The 18,094-nt window shown below is 38.1% G+C and overlaps 1 protein-coding gene and 1 long non-coding RNA gene across 2 annotated transcripts in view; both read left to right on the top strand.

Moving 5' to 3' along the window:
* Nucleotides 1-18,094, top strand: part of LOC139277048 (uncharacterized) — a 127,843-nt gene that overhangs the window by 78,605 nt on the left and 31,144 nt on the right. The window contains exon 2 of the long non-coding RNA XR_011596024.1: nt 1,415-1,487. This is a non-coding gene — a long non-coding RNA (uncharacterized lncRNA). The remainder of the gene's footprint in view (nt 1-1,414; nt 1,488-18,094) is intronic.
* LOC139277047 (class E basic helix-loop-helix protein 23-like) lies at nt 4,064-4,813 on the top strand. Its single transcript, XM_070895060.1, has one exon. The coding sequence runs from the start codon at nt 4,064-4,066 to the stop codon at nt 4,811-4,813; it is 750 nt and encodes a 249-aa protein (XP_070751161.1).

Raw genomic sequence — 18,094 nt, 5'->3', positions numbered from 1 at the left:
ATCCACTATTTTTTAAAGGCCTAAAATTGGCAAAAAGATGAGCCCAGCGGTAAGAATTGGTGTTGCACGATGATTCCCGGTAGAAACTGCGGTCCTTGCCAACTTTAGTCCGAGGCCGATTACTGCTAAAAGAGAGGCCCTGGGAGGGGAGAAAACACAAAAAAAATTGCAAAAAACAAAAAATAAAAAAATCACAAAACATTCACAAGACACTTATCTAGTGAATCGCTGAAAATGAATTTATAAATAAAAACTTTAGCTTACCTTTTTGATAGGTTTTCATACTTACCGCTGTTTCTGGGGCTGCAACGCAGGCTTTTCTCAGGCGTTTTTTTTCACCCAGAATACGGGTGCGTCGAACGGCCAATTTAAAGCGATTGTGCTTTTTTTTGTCTTGCACGACGGCAGTCTGCTTTTCAGTAGTATTTCAAAACCGCCAGCGCATAACTTTGGCCAATTTACGTGATCACCTTTTTCCGCCAAAAACGGCAAAATATTGCTGAAAAAACTGGCACAAGGCTGGCCAATTTCCAGCCCTAAGTCTTTTGAAAAAGGCAAAGAAACTCTCAAATCCTCACAGGATGAGGGGACACAGCTTCGACCCTTAAATGCCTGTTGATGCGTCAACTGCATACTGGGAAATTCTGCAAACTACATGCACTCAGAATGGACAGATGTGATTGCAAACTCCCCCTCAATAGCTGTGAAATAAAAATATCATTGCAGTTCATGTTTTTAAAATCTTCAAGTAAAATTTTTAATTAAGGTGGTAAAAGAAATTCAATGGATAGACTTAAACATGTTGTTGTGAAATGTGTAATTTTTTGATGTTTTAAATATTTTTAGTTTGGACAATAGAGATTTCAGTTACTGAAAAAAATGGCAGTTTGGAAGTTTTGAGATGAAGTTTGACCATGTGCTCCACAGCCATCTCATGGCCAGAGCATGAATCTGTGGGTCAACTCAAACCATGCATTTTAATGGGAAATTATACAGGTTTCTGTAATCCGGAAATGTGACAAAGGCCCGAGAGGTTCTAATTGGGAAACCCTATTACTGCAGCATCTACAAGTATCACAATTAATTACAAATGAATCAGGGACACAATTAACATTGAAATTCCCATGAGAAATGACAGGACATATTGATTTTGAACAATATGCAGATTACTCCATCTGCTGTGGTGTTAGGCATGGGGTGTTAAGATCAAGTATAGTCTTCAGGTGAAGCAGGGTAGAGGTCAGATGATAATTGGAATAGGGCATGCAGATATACTTCAGTTCTCAAAGTCATACATTGTCCCTCTATATTATGCAGTACCTTCATTTAATGTTTAAATAGAAAAAGTTAGGCAATTTAGGAAGCAGCAAAGTAGAGTTAATTGGCACATAGTTTTTCTCTCTCTGAAAGATAGGACGAGGAGTTGGGCGATACATGGAAAAAGTTGACGGAAACACGAGAACAGAAAATAAAGTTGTAGACAGAAAGTGAGTGTAAATGCAAGATTTTTTAAAACTGTATTATAAATACATAGATAATGTGTTGGTGGAAATATGTTATTTTCCTTTTCGTTTCTTGTTACTATGTAACAAGCAGTCTGAGTCTGTTAGGGATAACTTGTTGTGAACAAAGGTGTATCTGAAATCCTCCAGCATCACAGGACTAGTATTCTTAGCTTCAATGTCAGGTCGGGCCGCGAGTCTGGATTTAGACTACATTTACACTATACCGCAAACCACTGCACACTGATGCTACAGTTGTGATGTAACTGCTTCCTTGCTAACATCAACAATTTCTTATAATGCACAATTGTATCAATTAAATAACATTGAAGTCAGAGTTTCTGTGACATGAATAATTCAGAGCAATGCATGAAGCATAGCAGGGTATAAGAGAAGATTATTATTTTGCAATTGCAAATAAAATATAAGGTAATGAAGAAACATACACCTACTTTTCAAAAGGTGTACATTCATTTGAGCGAAATGCAGTCTACGCTGAGTGTGCTTTATTTTAACAGAAAGCTTGGTTATTGTTCTTAAAACAATTATTATTCGTCTCATATTCGTTTGTGTGCACGTTAAAGTGATGACAACTTCGTCTAAGTCTATCTAGATTGTATTTAAATTCAAACCTATCCAGAAATAAAAAGCATTAATGTTTACCTCGTAATGCATTAAAATATATTAATCACTATAAACGAAGCAGAAATATTGCATCCGTACCTGGACAGATCTTTGAGACGTGTGCCCTGTTTTGTGATTTTTTTTTAGTGGTAGCTTCTCATAAGTGCGAGAACTTTTATAACATTCGACGTGTAAAAACTTACAAAAATATATTTGAAAAAAGTATCTATCTCTTCCACACGGTGGCGATGGCCATCAACGTGATCGTTTTGAAGTGGAGTGTTAATTAAGTGTTTCATGGCTTTTAAAACCTTATAGATATCCTTCAGCCATCGTTACTTTATTTTGGAAACGTGAAACTTTGTTAACTGGATCAGAATACATCAGTTATTGGTTTTGTGAAATATAGCATTTATGCTCTGGATTACGAATGTTCTACATTATTAGAATTGTGTGTATGGGGGAGCGGGGGTTAAACCAGAGTTTATGTCTTAATTATCTCACCCCTGTGATAAATTTTGAAACATTTTGCCAGAGTGCAACCTTGCAGCACTCAATCATTTTCGCGAGTTGCGTGCTAACTAGTGCAAGTGTAGGAACTTTAAAAAGCTAAATGCAGAGTACACACAGACATTATATACATATGTTTATTCATTTAGACATTGCGAACTGTGAAAAAGTGAAATGAGAAGATAATCATATCGGATACATGCAGCAGGCAGTGTCGTTAGATTCTCATTTGTCTGCCATTCTGTTGTCGCCAATGTTGCCTCCCTTTAAGGTCACAATGTCATGCAATTAGTGCTGGCTCCCAACATCATGAGCCCTTGACTTCTGCAGCGTTCGTCAACTGTGACAGCGTTCAGTGGGATCCGTTACTACAACCTGAAAACCAGCCACATGGTAAAACTCTCTCAAACGGTTGAAATTATTTTTGTCCAAGAGTGGATTGCTTTTGTCACAAAATGATGATTAGATCAACTAATCGTATTCTTGAAGTTATAAAAACCAATGGCTAACACCAATTGCAAAGGTTTGCCCTTTACAGACTAGAAAGTGTTTGAAAAGTATGCAGGATATTACTGTGAAATGTTTCGCATTTGTTCTCACACATTTCATTAGTCCTGTTCAATAAATAAAGCGAAGATAATTTGGTAAATCTAAACAATGCCATCTTTGTATTGTGCCTGACCTACTTCTAAAAGCGGTCAACAGAATTTTACTGATACAAACATGATGGGCCAAATGGCCGCCTTCTGTGCTTATCATTCTATGACTGTACGAGACTGTACTGGGACTAACTATGCGCTATAGGTAAAATAAGTCTAAAACCAGTTAACCCTAACATCACTGCAAACAGCGAGGCAAATAGTGCATTGCTTTTGATGTTTAATCGTTTTATTCCTAATTATTGACATTGTTTGATTGGTTATGTGCGTACGTGTGCAACAACTGAATGAGTCATCTGACCTTTTGTCTATCCCCCATTGCTGTCGGTGGAATTTGCTGCGTTATGTCATCTTGGTAGCGTGATGAAATTGTTAGTAAAATGTTCGGATTGCTGAACCCTGCGTGCAGTGCTTCAGAGCTTTCGTCGGACATTAGTTTGTGTGTATGTGTGTGCGTTAGATTAAACCCAACTGACTGTATTGGCAGCTGCCTTCCTTTTCTTCAAAACGTTTTAATCCTATTAATTAAAGCGTCCTCCTGATTGGGCAGACGGCATGTCCCAACAGGCGAGTCTCTGTAATAACCTGAAAGTGGGATAGAAAGTGAGTCACATCCCTCCCAGTGCCAGGACACACACTGGAGAAGGAGTCGTGGAGCTGTCACAGAGCAGCTGTGGACTTTTTTTTTCCTCCAAAACGCCGCAGATTTAAAATTGAAGAAGGACGAAGAGGGGTAATCGTTTTGATTCAAGTGACTGATTCTAAAAAATGAACGTTGCGGAAGGAGATCTATTTCACAACACTGCAAACATCTCTGTCAAAGGGAGGGATGAGTTAAATTCCATTGTCAATGACACATATATTGATCTGCCCCAGCGCTACGGCCAATCTACGTTTAGCTACAGTGGCACTAGCCGTGGTGCTGAAAACCGGGAGAACTGGTCTGGACAAAGCTGCACTCCCTACACCATCAGTCAGGACCCAAAAGCAACAGAGAGCAGCGAAGAGCAGACAGGAGACGAAGAAGACAGCGACGGTCGATCTGCCGGGAGCACCAGGAATCCAGGCAGTGACAACGAGGGCAAACTAAAAAGTTCAATTGGCAAGAAAGGGAAAGAGCCGCGGTCGCTGAGACTGAGTATTAACGCGAGGGAGAGGAGAAGGATGCACGACTTAAACGATGCACTGGATGGTCTCAGATCTGTGATTCCTTATGCCCATAGCCCATCGGTGAGAAAACTGTCCAAAATTGCCACTTTGCTTCTGGCGAAAAACTACATCTTGATGCAGGCTCAGGCTTTGGACGAGATGAGGCGGTTGGTAGCGTATTTGAACCAGGGCCAGGCACACTCAGGACCCATTCCATCTGCAGCTGCACTGACCAACACTCTGAGCTCCTTTGGACAGTCTGCTGTCTATCCATTCACAGGCTCTTCCATTGCTTCTTGTCCGGACAAATGCGCCGTGTATACAGGAACACCCTCCAGTCTTTGCAAACATTGTAACGATAAGCCTTAATCAACGTGTCAATCCATTCATCCATCTGTCCATCCATTCACACATCTATTCAGCAACTTTTCTTTGCTCATTCATGTCTGTGTATCAAATGAACCAGTTTGTCGCCCATCTACCTTTGTCTCCAGATATTATCCATTTACTCTTTACTTGTCAGTTTTAGCTAACCCACCTTTTGTGATCCTTACCTGTTTATAGAATGTGATCAATTGATATGAATAGATAGATGGATAAATGGCTCATAAAAGACTTATGTTATGGAATATTTCAAAGTTACTTTTCCTGTCTTATGTATGACTGCACTCGTTTGGGACGTTCAACAATTGTTAACTATGCAACATCTCTACACCAAGATCTGAAGATACAAGAGACCGATTTCCCATTAACTCTGGCAGCACGGTATCACGAACAAGGCTATTTCAGAAGACAAGGCATTTATATTCGTGTCCCAAGTAAATAGAGAAAGGTCTTATATTTTGTCAAATTAACTTCTTACGCACATTTGATGTCGATGGAATCCATTCACGATGCCGTTAAAGTGATGAATGTGCGAAATCCGCCTTTTAGGGAGAATGATTGTATATTAAATTTGATGAAATGTCGACCCATGCACTAAATAGGAGAGGTTTAGGTGAAACAGTGTTTGTTTGCGCTATTGTACTTCACTAATTCATTGAAAAGTTTGTTCTAAGAAAAATATATTTCCAAAGTCACAAACTTGTTTTGCTCAACTACCAATTGCTTATTTTCTGTATATGTATTTAACCGCCGAATAAAGTTAACAGGAAAAAAATGATGATGTGGGTTATATTATTTTCTGGGCTGACCTGCTTAAACATGAGTAATAGTCTTAGATCAATAATATGTAATTCGTGTTAATTATTCGAATAACATGCCGACTGTCTGCACGCGTCCCTATGTTATCAAACGATGCTAATCCAATGGCTGTATCAAATGTGTTGCTGTATAAAATACAACGTGTTTCACCTTCAATGGTGTTGCTTGAAAAGCGGGCTGTGTAAAGCAAAGTTTCAAGTGATGATTGACTCTTCTTGCCTGAAATATAATTATATATATTTATATATTCATTGGAAATTTTAAATATGTAATTGTGTTTAAGTGGATGTCTTTACAATAAATCTTTTACGAAATAGTTGAGCATAATTGAGCAGAATGCTTTGAGAATGTGACGCACGATTCACCATAATTACTGATAATTTGTTATATGAATTTTCATTCAAATTGCAAACATTTTCCTGCACTCATCTTTTGGAAGTATTCGCCTTTCCTGCTGTATTGTGAACTGTTTTTATAGTCCGACTGTGAGTTCCGACAACGTAGTTCAGTGAATTTATAATTAAAAAAACATGAACGATTCTGACTTATTTAAAAAGTAATAATACCTGTACATTAAATGTAGTGAGTGCTCCTCTAGTATTACTTTTATACAAGTATCCGCTACCCATTTATAAATGTAAATTGTACCTAAGCTGAAAAACACCATTTGGTTAATACTTCTGCTTCGATTCTTGCGTTCCTACTACATTAGACAATACTTGTTACGCACAGGAATTCTATATTTCATTGTTTGTATTAATTTAGTTTCAACTGAGACAAATTAAAACGAATACTAAACAAGTACTTTGACATGTGAAATTTGTGTATGCGGTGATTAAAGTAATAAAAACGTAAAATGTGTATTATATAATTAAAATCGTGACTTTTCGAATTGAAGGCCTTCCTAAAGTACACTCGGAGCATCCTTCAGAATGTTCCACTGGAATGAAGGGCGCCTGGTGTTCCTCCATATTGGAGCGTGTATTGAAGTGTTGTTTACACTGCAGCCTATAGAGATTCAAGTGGTAAGTTTAGAAATTACAGTGTGCGCTCTGTAAATAAAAAGACCATTGTGCACTGAAAAACAGAGGCCACAGTGAAATCTACATCCAGATTTGTTTTTGCCAGATTCTAGGAGTCTAATGTGCATTTTGCTGCATGTTAGTTTCAAGAAGCAAGTTTTATAAGTTTAATACAAAAGCAAACGGAAATTTTTACAGATTGTCCTAAAACATTTTAGATATTTACGTTGCAAGCTGACCAGTGCAAGAGTATCACTATTGTATATTTATATTCCAGAACTCATGCAGTTTTTCCTTTGTATACTCTCTCATCAAGCTCCAGCTTTCAATCATGGTGATATTTATTAATCATAGTTGTGAAAAAGCTTTAATAATATTGTTGTAATATAGCAATTCAGCTTCTTTCTATGACTGGTTTATAAAATGTGTCTGATGTTTCTTACTGGCACTCTATATAGTTTTAGAATATTGGTATCTGTGAAAGAGCGTGGCCACAGCATTACAGTTGTATTATATTGAATCATTTGGGTTAAACTAATACTGCAATGTTCAAACATCACAATCATGAAAACGTTGCTTTGGCATGCATGCTAGAGTCTAGAACTCCATTATTTTTTAAACACTAAAATAACCCTTAAGAGACGGCAAAAAAATCCTCATAAGATATATAAACATATGCGATGACTAAATATCACTGTGGTATCACAATGTCATGTAGCTGATGAAGTTGTTGTTTTTTACTAGCCAGTCATGTTTTATGGTGTGCCTGACTGCAGAGTATCATCTTTATTCATATTGAGTTGTACTGTTTCTACTTTATAACTGTGATGTTACTCTTCCACGTTATTTTGTGACATTGTAAATAATTATATAAAGTACCTTATTAACTGACTCCAGACCTTAACAAGAAAAACTTCTTGAATGACTTTCTATACATTGAAAAATGATATAAATGTATAACCTGCAATGAAATTTTGATTCCTATTTTGTCACATTTGTACTGTGATAATCTTACATTAAATGCATGTCTGCAAACTTCAATATGCCAGCTGAGGTGTCCAAATTTTTGCTTTGAAATATTGATCTATAAGGACCATAACATCACCTAAGTTACATCATGTCTCTTTATAAAAATGTTTTGGAACTTTGGTCTGAAGGTGTCCTTGGATTTTCAGTGGATGTAACAAGTTCGTACATGAACCCTGTGTCAGTGAAAAAGTACAACTTGAAAATGTACAAAAGTAATGGACAACTTATCATGAAAATCAGAAAACAAAAAAGATAAAATACAATTGAACATAAATACATAACAACTTGCAATTTTGAAATGTAACTTTAAAATAAGATTATGGAACATGTGAGTAACAAAATATAAATTTCACTATTGCAACAGAATTATTTAACATGCATATAACAAAGAACTTTTAATCATGGATTTCCAAAATCAACTAAACCATTGGAACTACAGCGCTGCAGTAACTTAATCACCAAAAGCAGAAGATAATGGACCCTTAAAAATGAATCACCTGAAATAAATAATGGAGTCATTATCAAAGCTGAAATCCAAGAAACAGACATAATTTCACAAAACGAGACCTTGCTGACAGAAGACACAGTAATTAGGCCACTAATTAAACAGTGGGGGAGATTTTAACTCCCTCCGCCTAGAGGAAATGGTGCGGTAGTGGAGTTAAAATGAAACCGATGGATCTATTGCCTGCATTCCCATTCCAGTGCCATTTTTCCTGAGGCCTTCCACTTTGCAGCTCAGGCCCCCACCTGAATCAGGCGGGAGCCTCATTAATCTATGAAAATCAAAGTCCTACAATACACAGGACCCCCACGCATTTCTAACTGCCTACTGGATGGAGTATGTGCCATGGACATTCTGTGCAATAAAACCTGGTGGTACAGTGGAAAAGTTCAGAAAAATAAGTGTTGAAATTTTTTTTTGTGATGCCAGGAGGAAGCCGGAGTGCTGCATAAGACTTCCTGACCCAACCGCCACCCCCTCCCCCCAAATGATCTGCTACGTCATATGTCCACTTTTGTGCTGATGCACATCCAAAACCACTTTGCATCAATATGAAATTGGCAGTATAAATGTATTTGAAATCAATAGCCGATATCAAGGCATGCGCTTAGGGGGGATTTACCAATCAAAGGAATTTTTGACAAAGGTGAAGCCTACTGCTGAAACAACTGTTTGGAACTTAAATTCATGATGTAAACATGGCTCAGAGTTCATTTTTACTATTAGATCCTTATTTGGTTATTTTTGTATGTTGAGTTTATCAAGTTCAGGGATGTTAATACAGAGGAATGGGGCACTTTCTATTATGGGCAGCCAATGTGAACATCAAGCTTTCCCTAATCTGGCAGAGATGGATAAAAATCACTCTCTACTCTGCCCCAACTTAAGAACATAAGAAATAGGAGCAGGAGTCGGCCATTCAGCCCTCAAGCCAGCTCCACCATTCAATAAGATCATGGCTGATCTGATTTTGGCCTCAACTCCACTTTGATCCTCAGCCCTAATTTTAGAAGAGCATCCCAACTGTATATGCATAACATTTTTGCATTTCCTACCCCAGCTATCCTGTGGCCTCTCCGTGAGATTGTCAAATTGATGCTAAATATGGGTCAGTTTTGTTCTGCAATCCCATGCCATCTATACTCATTCCAGAGAGGACTCTGATAGTCAGAGACCAAGGTGACTCATCTCACCAGTGTGGGCTGGATTTGTGCAAACTCAGTACATCGACCTCCAATAATTGTTATTTCATATATGAATAAATATTAGTGTTTGATTTACATTGACAAGAATAATGGGAAGACAAAAATGAACCAGCAGCTATAGAAAAAGATAATTGGAGCAAGCAAATGGAAATTGAATTAACCCTTAACATTTTGCTGTGTATTCCAATGTTTTTATAACTGTATAATACCTAATTGTAGCATTGTATTATATCAACCTTAATCTAATGTGACATTATGGTACAGCCAAGATTTAAAGTTCATTATCGAGTGCTCTATTGTTGTATTGTTTATTGCACTGTATTCAAATACAGTTTATTACAGTATATACAGTTGGCAATGTGTTTCTCCAAGGGTTAACTCACATGTTGGTTTGAAGCCCCCATTCCTATTCCAAGATTCCTCCCCATCATTGACATCACTGTGAAAACCAGAAAGAAGGAGACCTGACATGTTGAGCTTCTGCTTGGGTGAGTTATTTGACTTTCTCTTAAATTAAAGAATATTCTTGTAAATACATTTTTAAATACACAATAGTGAAGTATTTTAAACAAACTGCAAATGAGCGCTGTCATCAAGCCCATCAAACCCGCTCAATCTGGACATGAAGTACTACAGGCACCATTGACTCACACCTTAACCACAGAATCTTTTGGGAGAGACCAATTCAGGATAATCTCTGGGAACTTCCTTACCAGTCCCTTAAGGTAATCAAGCAAGGCCCCAGAAGCACCATTATTCATCATCATTCCAATTAACTAACAATCTACCATTATAACGGCTTATTTGCCTCGAATTTCCTGAAACACTCTAATGAGCAAGTTACACCGAAATCTATGCCACTTTTTATTTCAGCGAGTTATGCCAACGTTTCCTGAGGATCTCATTAAGATGCACTAATGGAAATCAGCATAAACAATTCCTGCTCGAGGAAAGTGTAAGTTTGGCACCAAACTTATGCCACAGTCCTTCTTTAATTCCCCTTTTTCTGCATGAAAATGGAAGTTTGAAGCCATCAAAGTATCATTTATACACATTAGGCACAGAAAATGCAATCGGGGAATTTTTTACATTTTTAATGCAAATCATTCCAATGCAATGAACTTGTAGTCAAAGATACAGAAAATACATTGTAGGCTTCAGTGAGGAAAACTTTAAAAATTGCCATAAAAGACAGGAAATATGATTAAGTCCTGTTGAACAAAATTTTAAGAGTACATTTACAGCCCATTCAGAATTGGGGTAAAACCAGAAAATTTGCAAGAGCTGTACTTTTGCATGTGGGTGGAGCTATATTAATGAGTGACAGAAGGTTTCGGCAGATGGTTTCATGGAATCGGTGTAAATGATCGAGGAAATTCGGAAGTAGTAAAACAATGGATGTAAGTCACTTACATCCGAATTCGCCATCAGCTTTTGCTCCGAAAATTGTCATTACGCTATATTGGCCCTTATTTCAGCTGAAGTTCTCAGGAAATTCAGGCTGTTATTACATAAGAACATAAGAAATAGGAGCAGGAATAGGTCATCTGGCCCCTCAAGCCTGCTCCACCATTCAATAAGATCATGGCTGATCTGATCTTGGCCTCAACTCCACTTCCCTGCCCTCTCCCCAAAACATTGGCTGCCCTTGACTCCCTTATCCTTCAAAGATCTGCTTATTTCCACCTTAAATATATTCCGTGACCCAGCCTCCACAACTCTCTGGGGTAGAAAATTCCGAAGATTCACAATCCTATGAGAGAAGAAATTCTTTCTCATTTCCCTTTTAAATGGGCAACCCCTTATTCTGAGACTATGCCCCCTAGATTAGATTCCCTCATGAGAGGAAACATCCTCTCTATATTTACCCTGTCAAGCCCCCTCAGAATCTTATACTTTTCAATAAGATCACCTCTCAGTCTTCTAAACTCCAATGAGTATAGACCCAACCTGCTCAATCTTTCTTCATATAATAACCCTTCATCTCAAGAATCAACCTCGTGAACCTTCTCTCAACTGCCTGCAATGCAAGTATATCCATCCATTAAATAAGGGACCAATACTGCACATAGTACTCCAGTTGTAGCAGGGCTTCCTTACTTTTATACTCCATCCCCCCCTTGCAATAAAGGCCAACATTCCATTTGCTTTCATAATTACTTGCTGTACCTACATGCTAACTTTTTGAGTTTCATATACAAGGATCCCCAGGTCCCTCTGCAGCACTTTGTAATCTCTCCCCATTTAAATAATTTGCTTTTCTATTTTTTTCTGCCAAAGTGGATAACCTCACATTTTCCCACATTATACTCCATCTGCCAAATTTTTACCCACTCACTTAGGCTGTCTATATCCCTTTGCAGATTCTTTGCATCCTCCTCACAACTTCCTTTCCCACCTATCTTTGTATCATCAGCAAATTTGGCTTCATTACATTCTGTCCCTTCATCCAAGTCATTAAAATAGACTGTAAATAGTTGAATAGTTATTTTGTAATTGTAAATTGTAAATACAGATAGAGCGTCTGAAATCTGGAAACTTTAGGACCGAGGCTGTTCCGGATTTCGGGTACTTCTAGATTTCAGAATGTCTTTGATGTCCCGAATCCGGAAAAACCTGGGCCAAGGTAATGGTGCTGTGGTGGTGGAATGGGAGCATTGGCAGAGGTTTCTGGGTGGCGGAGGGTCGGCAGAGGGTCCGGGGGAGGGGGGGGCAGCGGCGGTGGAGGGTCTGGGGCAGCAGAGGGGGGCATTGGCGGGTCTGGGGACGGCACAGTCGGCAGCCGGGAAAAACCTGCGTTGAAGACCTGCAAAAAAAGTAAATTAAATTTTTTATTTTTTAATTCTTTTTCAGCAATTTAGTAGGTAAGGGTTTTGTGAATTTTTATTTTTTGAAATTTTTGGGGGGTGTTTTCCCCCCTCCCTAGGCCCAACTTGCAGCGGTAATTGGTTTAAAAAAAATGTCCGGATTTCAAAACATTTTCTGGATTCCGGATGACCCCTCCACAGACCAGTGCGATGTCTGGATTTCAGAACTTTCCGAAATTTGGAACTCCGGATTTTAGATGGTCAACCTGTAGTTACTTTCACTCAAAGTTGTAAAGTTCCCTTTTACAGGATTGCAGTGAATCTGATATTTAAGCAAACTCTTTGCTCAAGGACTTTATAAGCATGCCCTCTAGTTCTATCATCCTTATTCATCTTGAATAATCTTTCCAACCAGACTGAATCCAATCCCCTCATCATTTTGAAAACTTTAATCATATCTGCTTTAAGCCTGCATTTCTGCAAAGTAAATAGCCCGAATTCTTGAAGCCTAACCTGGTAACTAAGAGACTTAAGACTGGTAGCTCTCCTCTGTACCTTTGACAGAGCATCAATCCTTCACCACATGCAGGAACAACACACTTCCATACATTAATCTTCCACAGCATAATCTAAGGCTTAAGAGCATGACAGATACTATCAAAACACCACAGAGACTCTCGGACTATAATCAGGATGAAAGACAAAATATAATTATCCTAACTGAATGAAAAAAAAGTGTTGTTAAAAAGGGAGGAGTTGATTTAAAGATAACTAAATGATCTACAGACCTTTATCTCACACATATGGACTGCCATTGCTGTGGAAAATCTTTTTATATTTGCACACTTACGAAATATACCACAATTATGATGTAATGGAAAATTCGACATGACTAACATAAAAGGCAAAAGAAGAATAAAAAATAGCAAAAATATTTCTAAATTTAAACTTAATTCATTAATATGTGACAAACAGACTGATATAGGAAGGGTCTTTTTATAAGTGGACAGAAACACTCTTGTGACGTATTAGAATCAATTATTAGGTGAATCCACTTGTGAAAATATGCTTTGTTTCTTCAACTTCCTTCAGTTTCCACTAAAACCCTGATTTAAATCAATGCCAGAGTTGTGCTGGTGTGGGCTGAAATGGATAGAAAACCATCCAACCCTCTGTAGCGTGAAGCTCACAAGATTTTGACTCTCGGGCCTCAACTGCATAGTCCCCGTCAAATGTCCGCCCATACCTAGTGGGAAGCGGCAGCTGGCAGACAGCGGAAGCAGTATTTAAGGTGGCAGGAGGCTGTCACCAATGACCTGAAGCTATAGTCCCCGGCAATCAAGTAAGTGATTGGCAGGAAAATTAGGAGGGCATTGCGGTCAGGGGAGGGTAAAGTTAGGGGATGCTGCTGCTATTCCTGGTCCACAAGGAAACCATTCTGAACGTCATCTGACCCTGGTCAGGTTTGCTGCCAGGTTGGCCAATAGCCAAACCTACACAGACCTCTGGCTAAAATTGCAGGTAGACCTCGATAACCACATGATCTGCATATCTAAAGAAAAACCCTGCTGCCTTCCGGCTGGTGTTCCTTTTGCCTGCTTAAAAGAGCAAGTTAAAATCTCAGAGGGAAGGCAGTTGCACAGGCCATTTTAGCTGCCTGCCCACCTAATTTCCTCTGGGCAGGCAGGGTAAAATCAGCTCTAGAGGTTAAACAAAGCAAATCAAAAGACAACACATTGGCTAACTTTGCTGGACCGATGTGGAAAGAAAAGTTCTGAATGTTTGCATTGGCCACTAAATCAAACTAGAGGCTGTTAAATTCTACAGAAATTTAGGAAAATGTTGAATGTCCCCATATTAATTTTAAACAGAAAGCGAAGGATTGTACTTGAGGTGTCTAATCCATTTTCTGTTTAATTCAGATATAGTGTTGTGCTATCAAAATTAAAAGATGGCAGTTGGCATTAGGTTGTTTAATGAAGAACAGAAGAACAGATTTCACCTGCTGCACTCCTGTAAATGAACAATGCCACACTGCAAATATAATTAATTGTACAAATGTAATCTCCACAAAGAAAGCCCAACAGGCAAAGTGAACCAAACTAGCTCAATATGCAAGCACATGGTGTGGAATTGGCTAAGATAATGTTGTAATCAGCACGGTGAATAATTTAATATGAAGAAAATAGGAAGGTCAAGAATGTAATTGTAATATTTTCATGTAATCCTTGGGCTCTTGTGGCAATCAGCAAAAAATTAATTTATCCAAAGTTTAGTCATTTCTATTTAGTATATTCATTTAAGTTAAATATGTCTCTACATTAATGTAACTCTCCCTAGACAGCTGGAAGAAAGGAACACATCAAAGTCATTAATACAGATCATGCAGGAGACAAATATTGGTTGATGCAAAAACTTACTAGATCAGAAAAAGGATGTTTTCACCAGATCAAAAGTTCAATGACTCTCAACATAAAATAGATAATAATGCTAAACTGTCACCTCCTGTATCACAGAGATTGAAAACAGGATTAGTGAAATTCAGCTCCAGAAAACCATTCCCAACTGTGTGGTGAATGGACCACTGAATGGAAGGAATTCTTAACCATCAGGAATGACAACCAGCAAATCGAGATCAATAGGGAAAATCTACATATATTTGAGTTCTCCGAACAAGCTGAGGTAAAGAATACATTGGAGTTACTTTCATTATGAGTTCCTTTAATGTCACTTTCTGGTTTTTTTTCTTAGTTGCGATTCTTTTCAATTGATGCCCATTCATTTTAGATTTTTCTATATTTGTCATTTTGTAGTTCCTATTATGGTAGGTTAATAGTTCAGACTTTTCCAGTGTGTTTCCAAGAATGCCTTGTATCTGTGACTTATTATTACACATTTGAAATAAAAAAATAATGTGAATCCAATGTAGCATGGCAACCATGTTAATATAAAAAGATGCTAGTAGACTCAAAATGTAATGGTTATTGTGAAACTTGCCAACAGCAAACAAGTTCAAAAATGTCTGGCACTTCAATGTGTGTGAAGAATTTGGATTACCAGATAGGGCGGATCAGGTTGCCAATTTAATCACATACAGTTGTATTCAAAAGTAAGCCCTTATGACACGTTGAAACTGTAGTAAGGGATTCACTACAAATTAGGGTTCAAAAATAACAGTTTGTTACATCCATATCCTCTTTATTGTCAAAGATTGACTTTAGTTAGAACGATATGGTGATCAAGGCCAAAAGATTTGTTGCAGCAAATTCTGAGCTAATATTAGCATGAAGCATTTTGTGTACTTTAATGTGTAGATAAATTAAGGTGATGGATAATTGATAACTTATAAAATGATAAAGTGCTATCTTAGATTTGCAAATATGTTCAACTTTACTGTATCATTCTAACTAAAGTCTATCTTTGGCAATAAAGAGCGTATTGATGTAACAAATTGTGTTATTTTGGATCCCTAATTTGTAAATTCAGTAAATTTAACATCACCACTGATTTTAATAGGGAGCAGAGCTATGATAATTAGGCGAGGAAAATGGTGGAGCGGCTAAAAAGTCACAGGAAATTATGGAGTGACGTAAATAATAGCAGAAGATACATCTAGCGTCTTTTGTGCTATAAATCGGGCTCTGCGTTATAGATGCACCATTACAATGGCACAAGTCTCCAGCAAATTTTGCGTCATTGTTTCCTTCAGGCATTATCTCATTATTGACTGTTTTGAGACCTGCACCAGTTAAAAGGAAGAACAATTTATTTTAATGAAACTTAGCAGCAAACAGATCAGACAATTGAGGAATTCAACTGATTTGAAAGCACATCAATTTTTATATTTCCTTTGTTCATTCACGCTTCTATGTAATGTGCAAAGTTGGCAATGTCTTTTTATGTTCACCTCACTTGAGGCTTAGTTCATCAGATGCAGATGTTCATAACTCCCTCTAAATGGATAATGTAATCAAAGCCTGCAGAAGAATAAAGTACAGTACAGTGCTTATTTCATTGTGCACTCATCAAGATTCTTTCTCTAAGAAAGGCTGTTGGAATGGGAGCTACTGGGGCTTTCACTTGTTTTTTTTTATTAAACTAACAACTAGCTTAATACCTGACTTGATAACTCAGCTGCTGCAAAGCATCCTCATTGAAATCTTTGAGCTAGGCTCTGATTCTTCCCTTTTGAATGCTGAGGCTACAAACCTTGATGGTTTAACTTTGAGGTATCATCATTACACTTCAGTATTTCAGATAAATGTTTAAACATTTTTCATTGAAAGAAAAACTTCTGTGACTACTGTTTGTCTTTAGAGCTAAAAACAGAAGGTGCTGGAAATACAAGGCAGGTCAGTCAACGTGTTTAAAGGGAAGGAACGGTGTTTTAGGTGGGGCCTTTCATCAACTTCCAGAAGGCATTTGATAAGGTGCCACATAAAAGGTGACTGCACAAGATAAAAGTTCACGGGGTTAGCGGTAATATATTAGCATGGATAGAGGATTGGCTAACTAACAGAAAACAGAGAGTCAGGATAAATGGTTCATTCTCTGGTTGGCAACCAGTAACTAGTGGGGTGTTGCAGGGATCAGTGCTGGGACTCCAACTATTTACAATCTATATTAACGACTTGGAAGAAGGGACTGAGTGTAATGTAGCCAAGTTCGCTGACGATACAAAGATGGGAGGAAAAGCAATGTGTGAGGAGGACAGGCTAAGTAAATGGGCAAAAATTTGGCAGATGGAGTATAATGTTGGAAAGTGCGAGGTCATGCACTTTGGCAGAAAAAATCAAAGAGCAACTTATTATCTAAATGGAGAAAGATTGCAAAGTGCCGCAGTACAGCGAGACCTGGGGGTACTTGTGCATGAAACACAAAAGGATAGCATGCAGGTACAGCAAGTGATCAGAAAGGCCAATGGTATCTTGGCCTTTATTGCAAAGGGGATGGAGTATAAAAGCGGGGAAGTCTTGCTACAGCTATATAAGGTATCAGTGAGGCCACACCTGGAATATTGCGTGCAGTTTTGGTTTCCATATTTACGGAAGGATATACTTGCTATGGAGGCAGTTCAGAGAAGGTTCACGAGGTTGATTCCGGGGATGAGGGGGTTGAGTAGGTTGAGCCTCTACTCATTGGAATTCAGAAGAATGAGAGGTGATCTTATCGAAACGTATAAGATTATGAAGGGGCTTGACAAGGTGGATGGAAAGAGGATGTTTCCACTGATGGGGGAGACTAGAACTAGAGGTCATGATCTTAGAATAAGGGGCCACCCATTTAAAACAGTGATGAGGAGAAATTTCTTCTCTCAGAGGGTTGTAAATCTGTGGAATTTGCTGCCTCAGAGAGCTGTGGAAGCTGGGACATTGAATAAATTTAAGACAGAAATAGTCAGTTTCTTAAACGATAAGGGGATAAGGGGTTATGGGGAGGAGGCGGGAAAGTGGAGCTGAATCCATGATCAGATCAGCCGTGATCTTATTGAATGGCAGAGCAGGCTCGAGGGGCCATATGGCCAACTCCTGTTCCTATTTCTTATGTTTTTATGTTCTTATCTGTAATGATTTCAACCTAGCATTTTCCGATGAATTGCATTTCCAGTTATTTTTCCGTTTTTATTTCAGATCTCCAGCATTCACAATTTGTATTTAATTCCACTATTTTGTCAGGATCTCTCTCTATGACTAATCAAAAGAAAGACTTGCATTTATATACTGTCTTTCACATCCACTGGACATCTCAAAGTGCTTTACAGCCAATGAAGTACTTTGGGAGTGTAATCACTGTTGTAATGTCAGGCAATTTAGATTATTAAGAGCTTGTTAAAAGACAATTAGACACAATTTTGAGCTGTTCTTACCATTTTTCCAGCT

This window comes from Pristiophorus japonicus, chromosome 12 (assembly GCF_044704955.1).
Source record: "Pristiophorus japonicus isolate sPriJap1 chromosome 12, sPriJap1.hap1, whole genome shotgun sequence".
Classification (NCBI taxonomy): domain Eukaryota; kingdom Metazoa; phylum Chordata; class Chondrichthyes; family Pristiophoridae; genus Pristiophorus; species Pristiophorus japonicus.
The sequence above is the reverse complement of the archived record's forward strand: the minus strand, read 5'-3'. Positions and strand labels throughout refer to the sequence as shown.

What these genes read in the sequence shown, in the direction of transcription:
- LOC139277047 (XM_070895060.1), top strand. Translation starts at nt 4,064, where the DNA reads ATGAACGTTGCGGAAGGAGATCTATTTCACAACACTGCAAACATCTCT.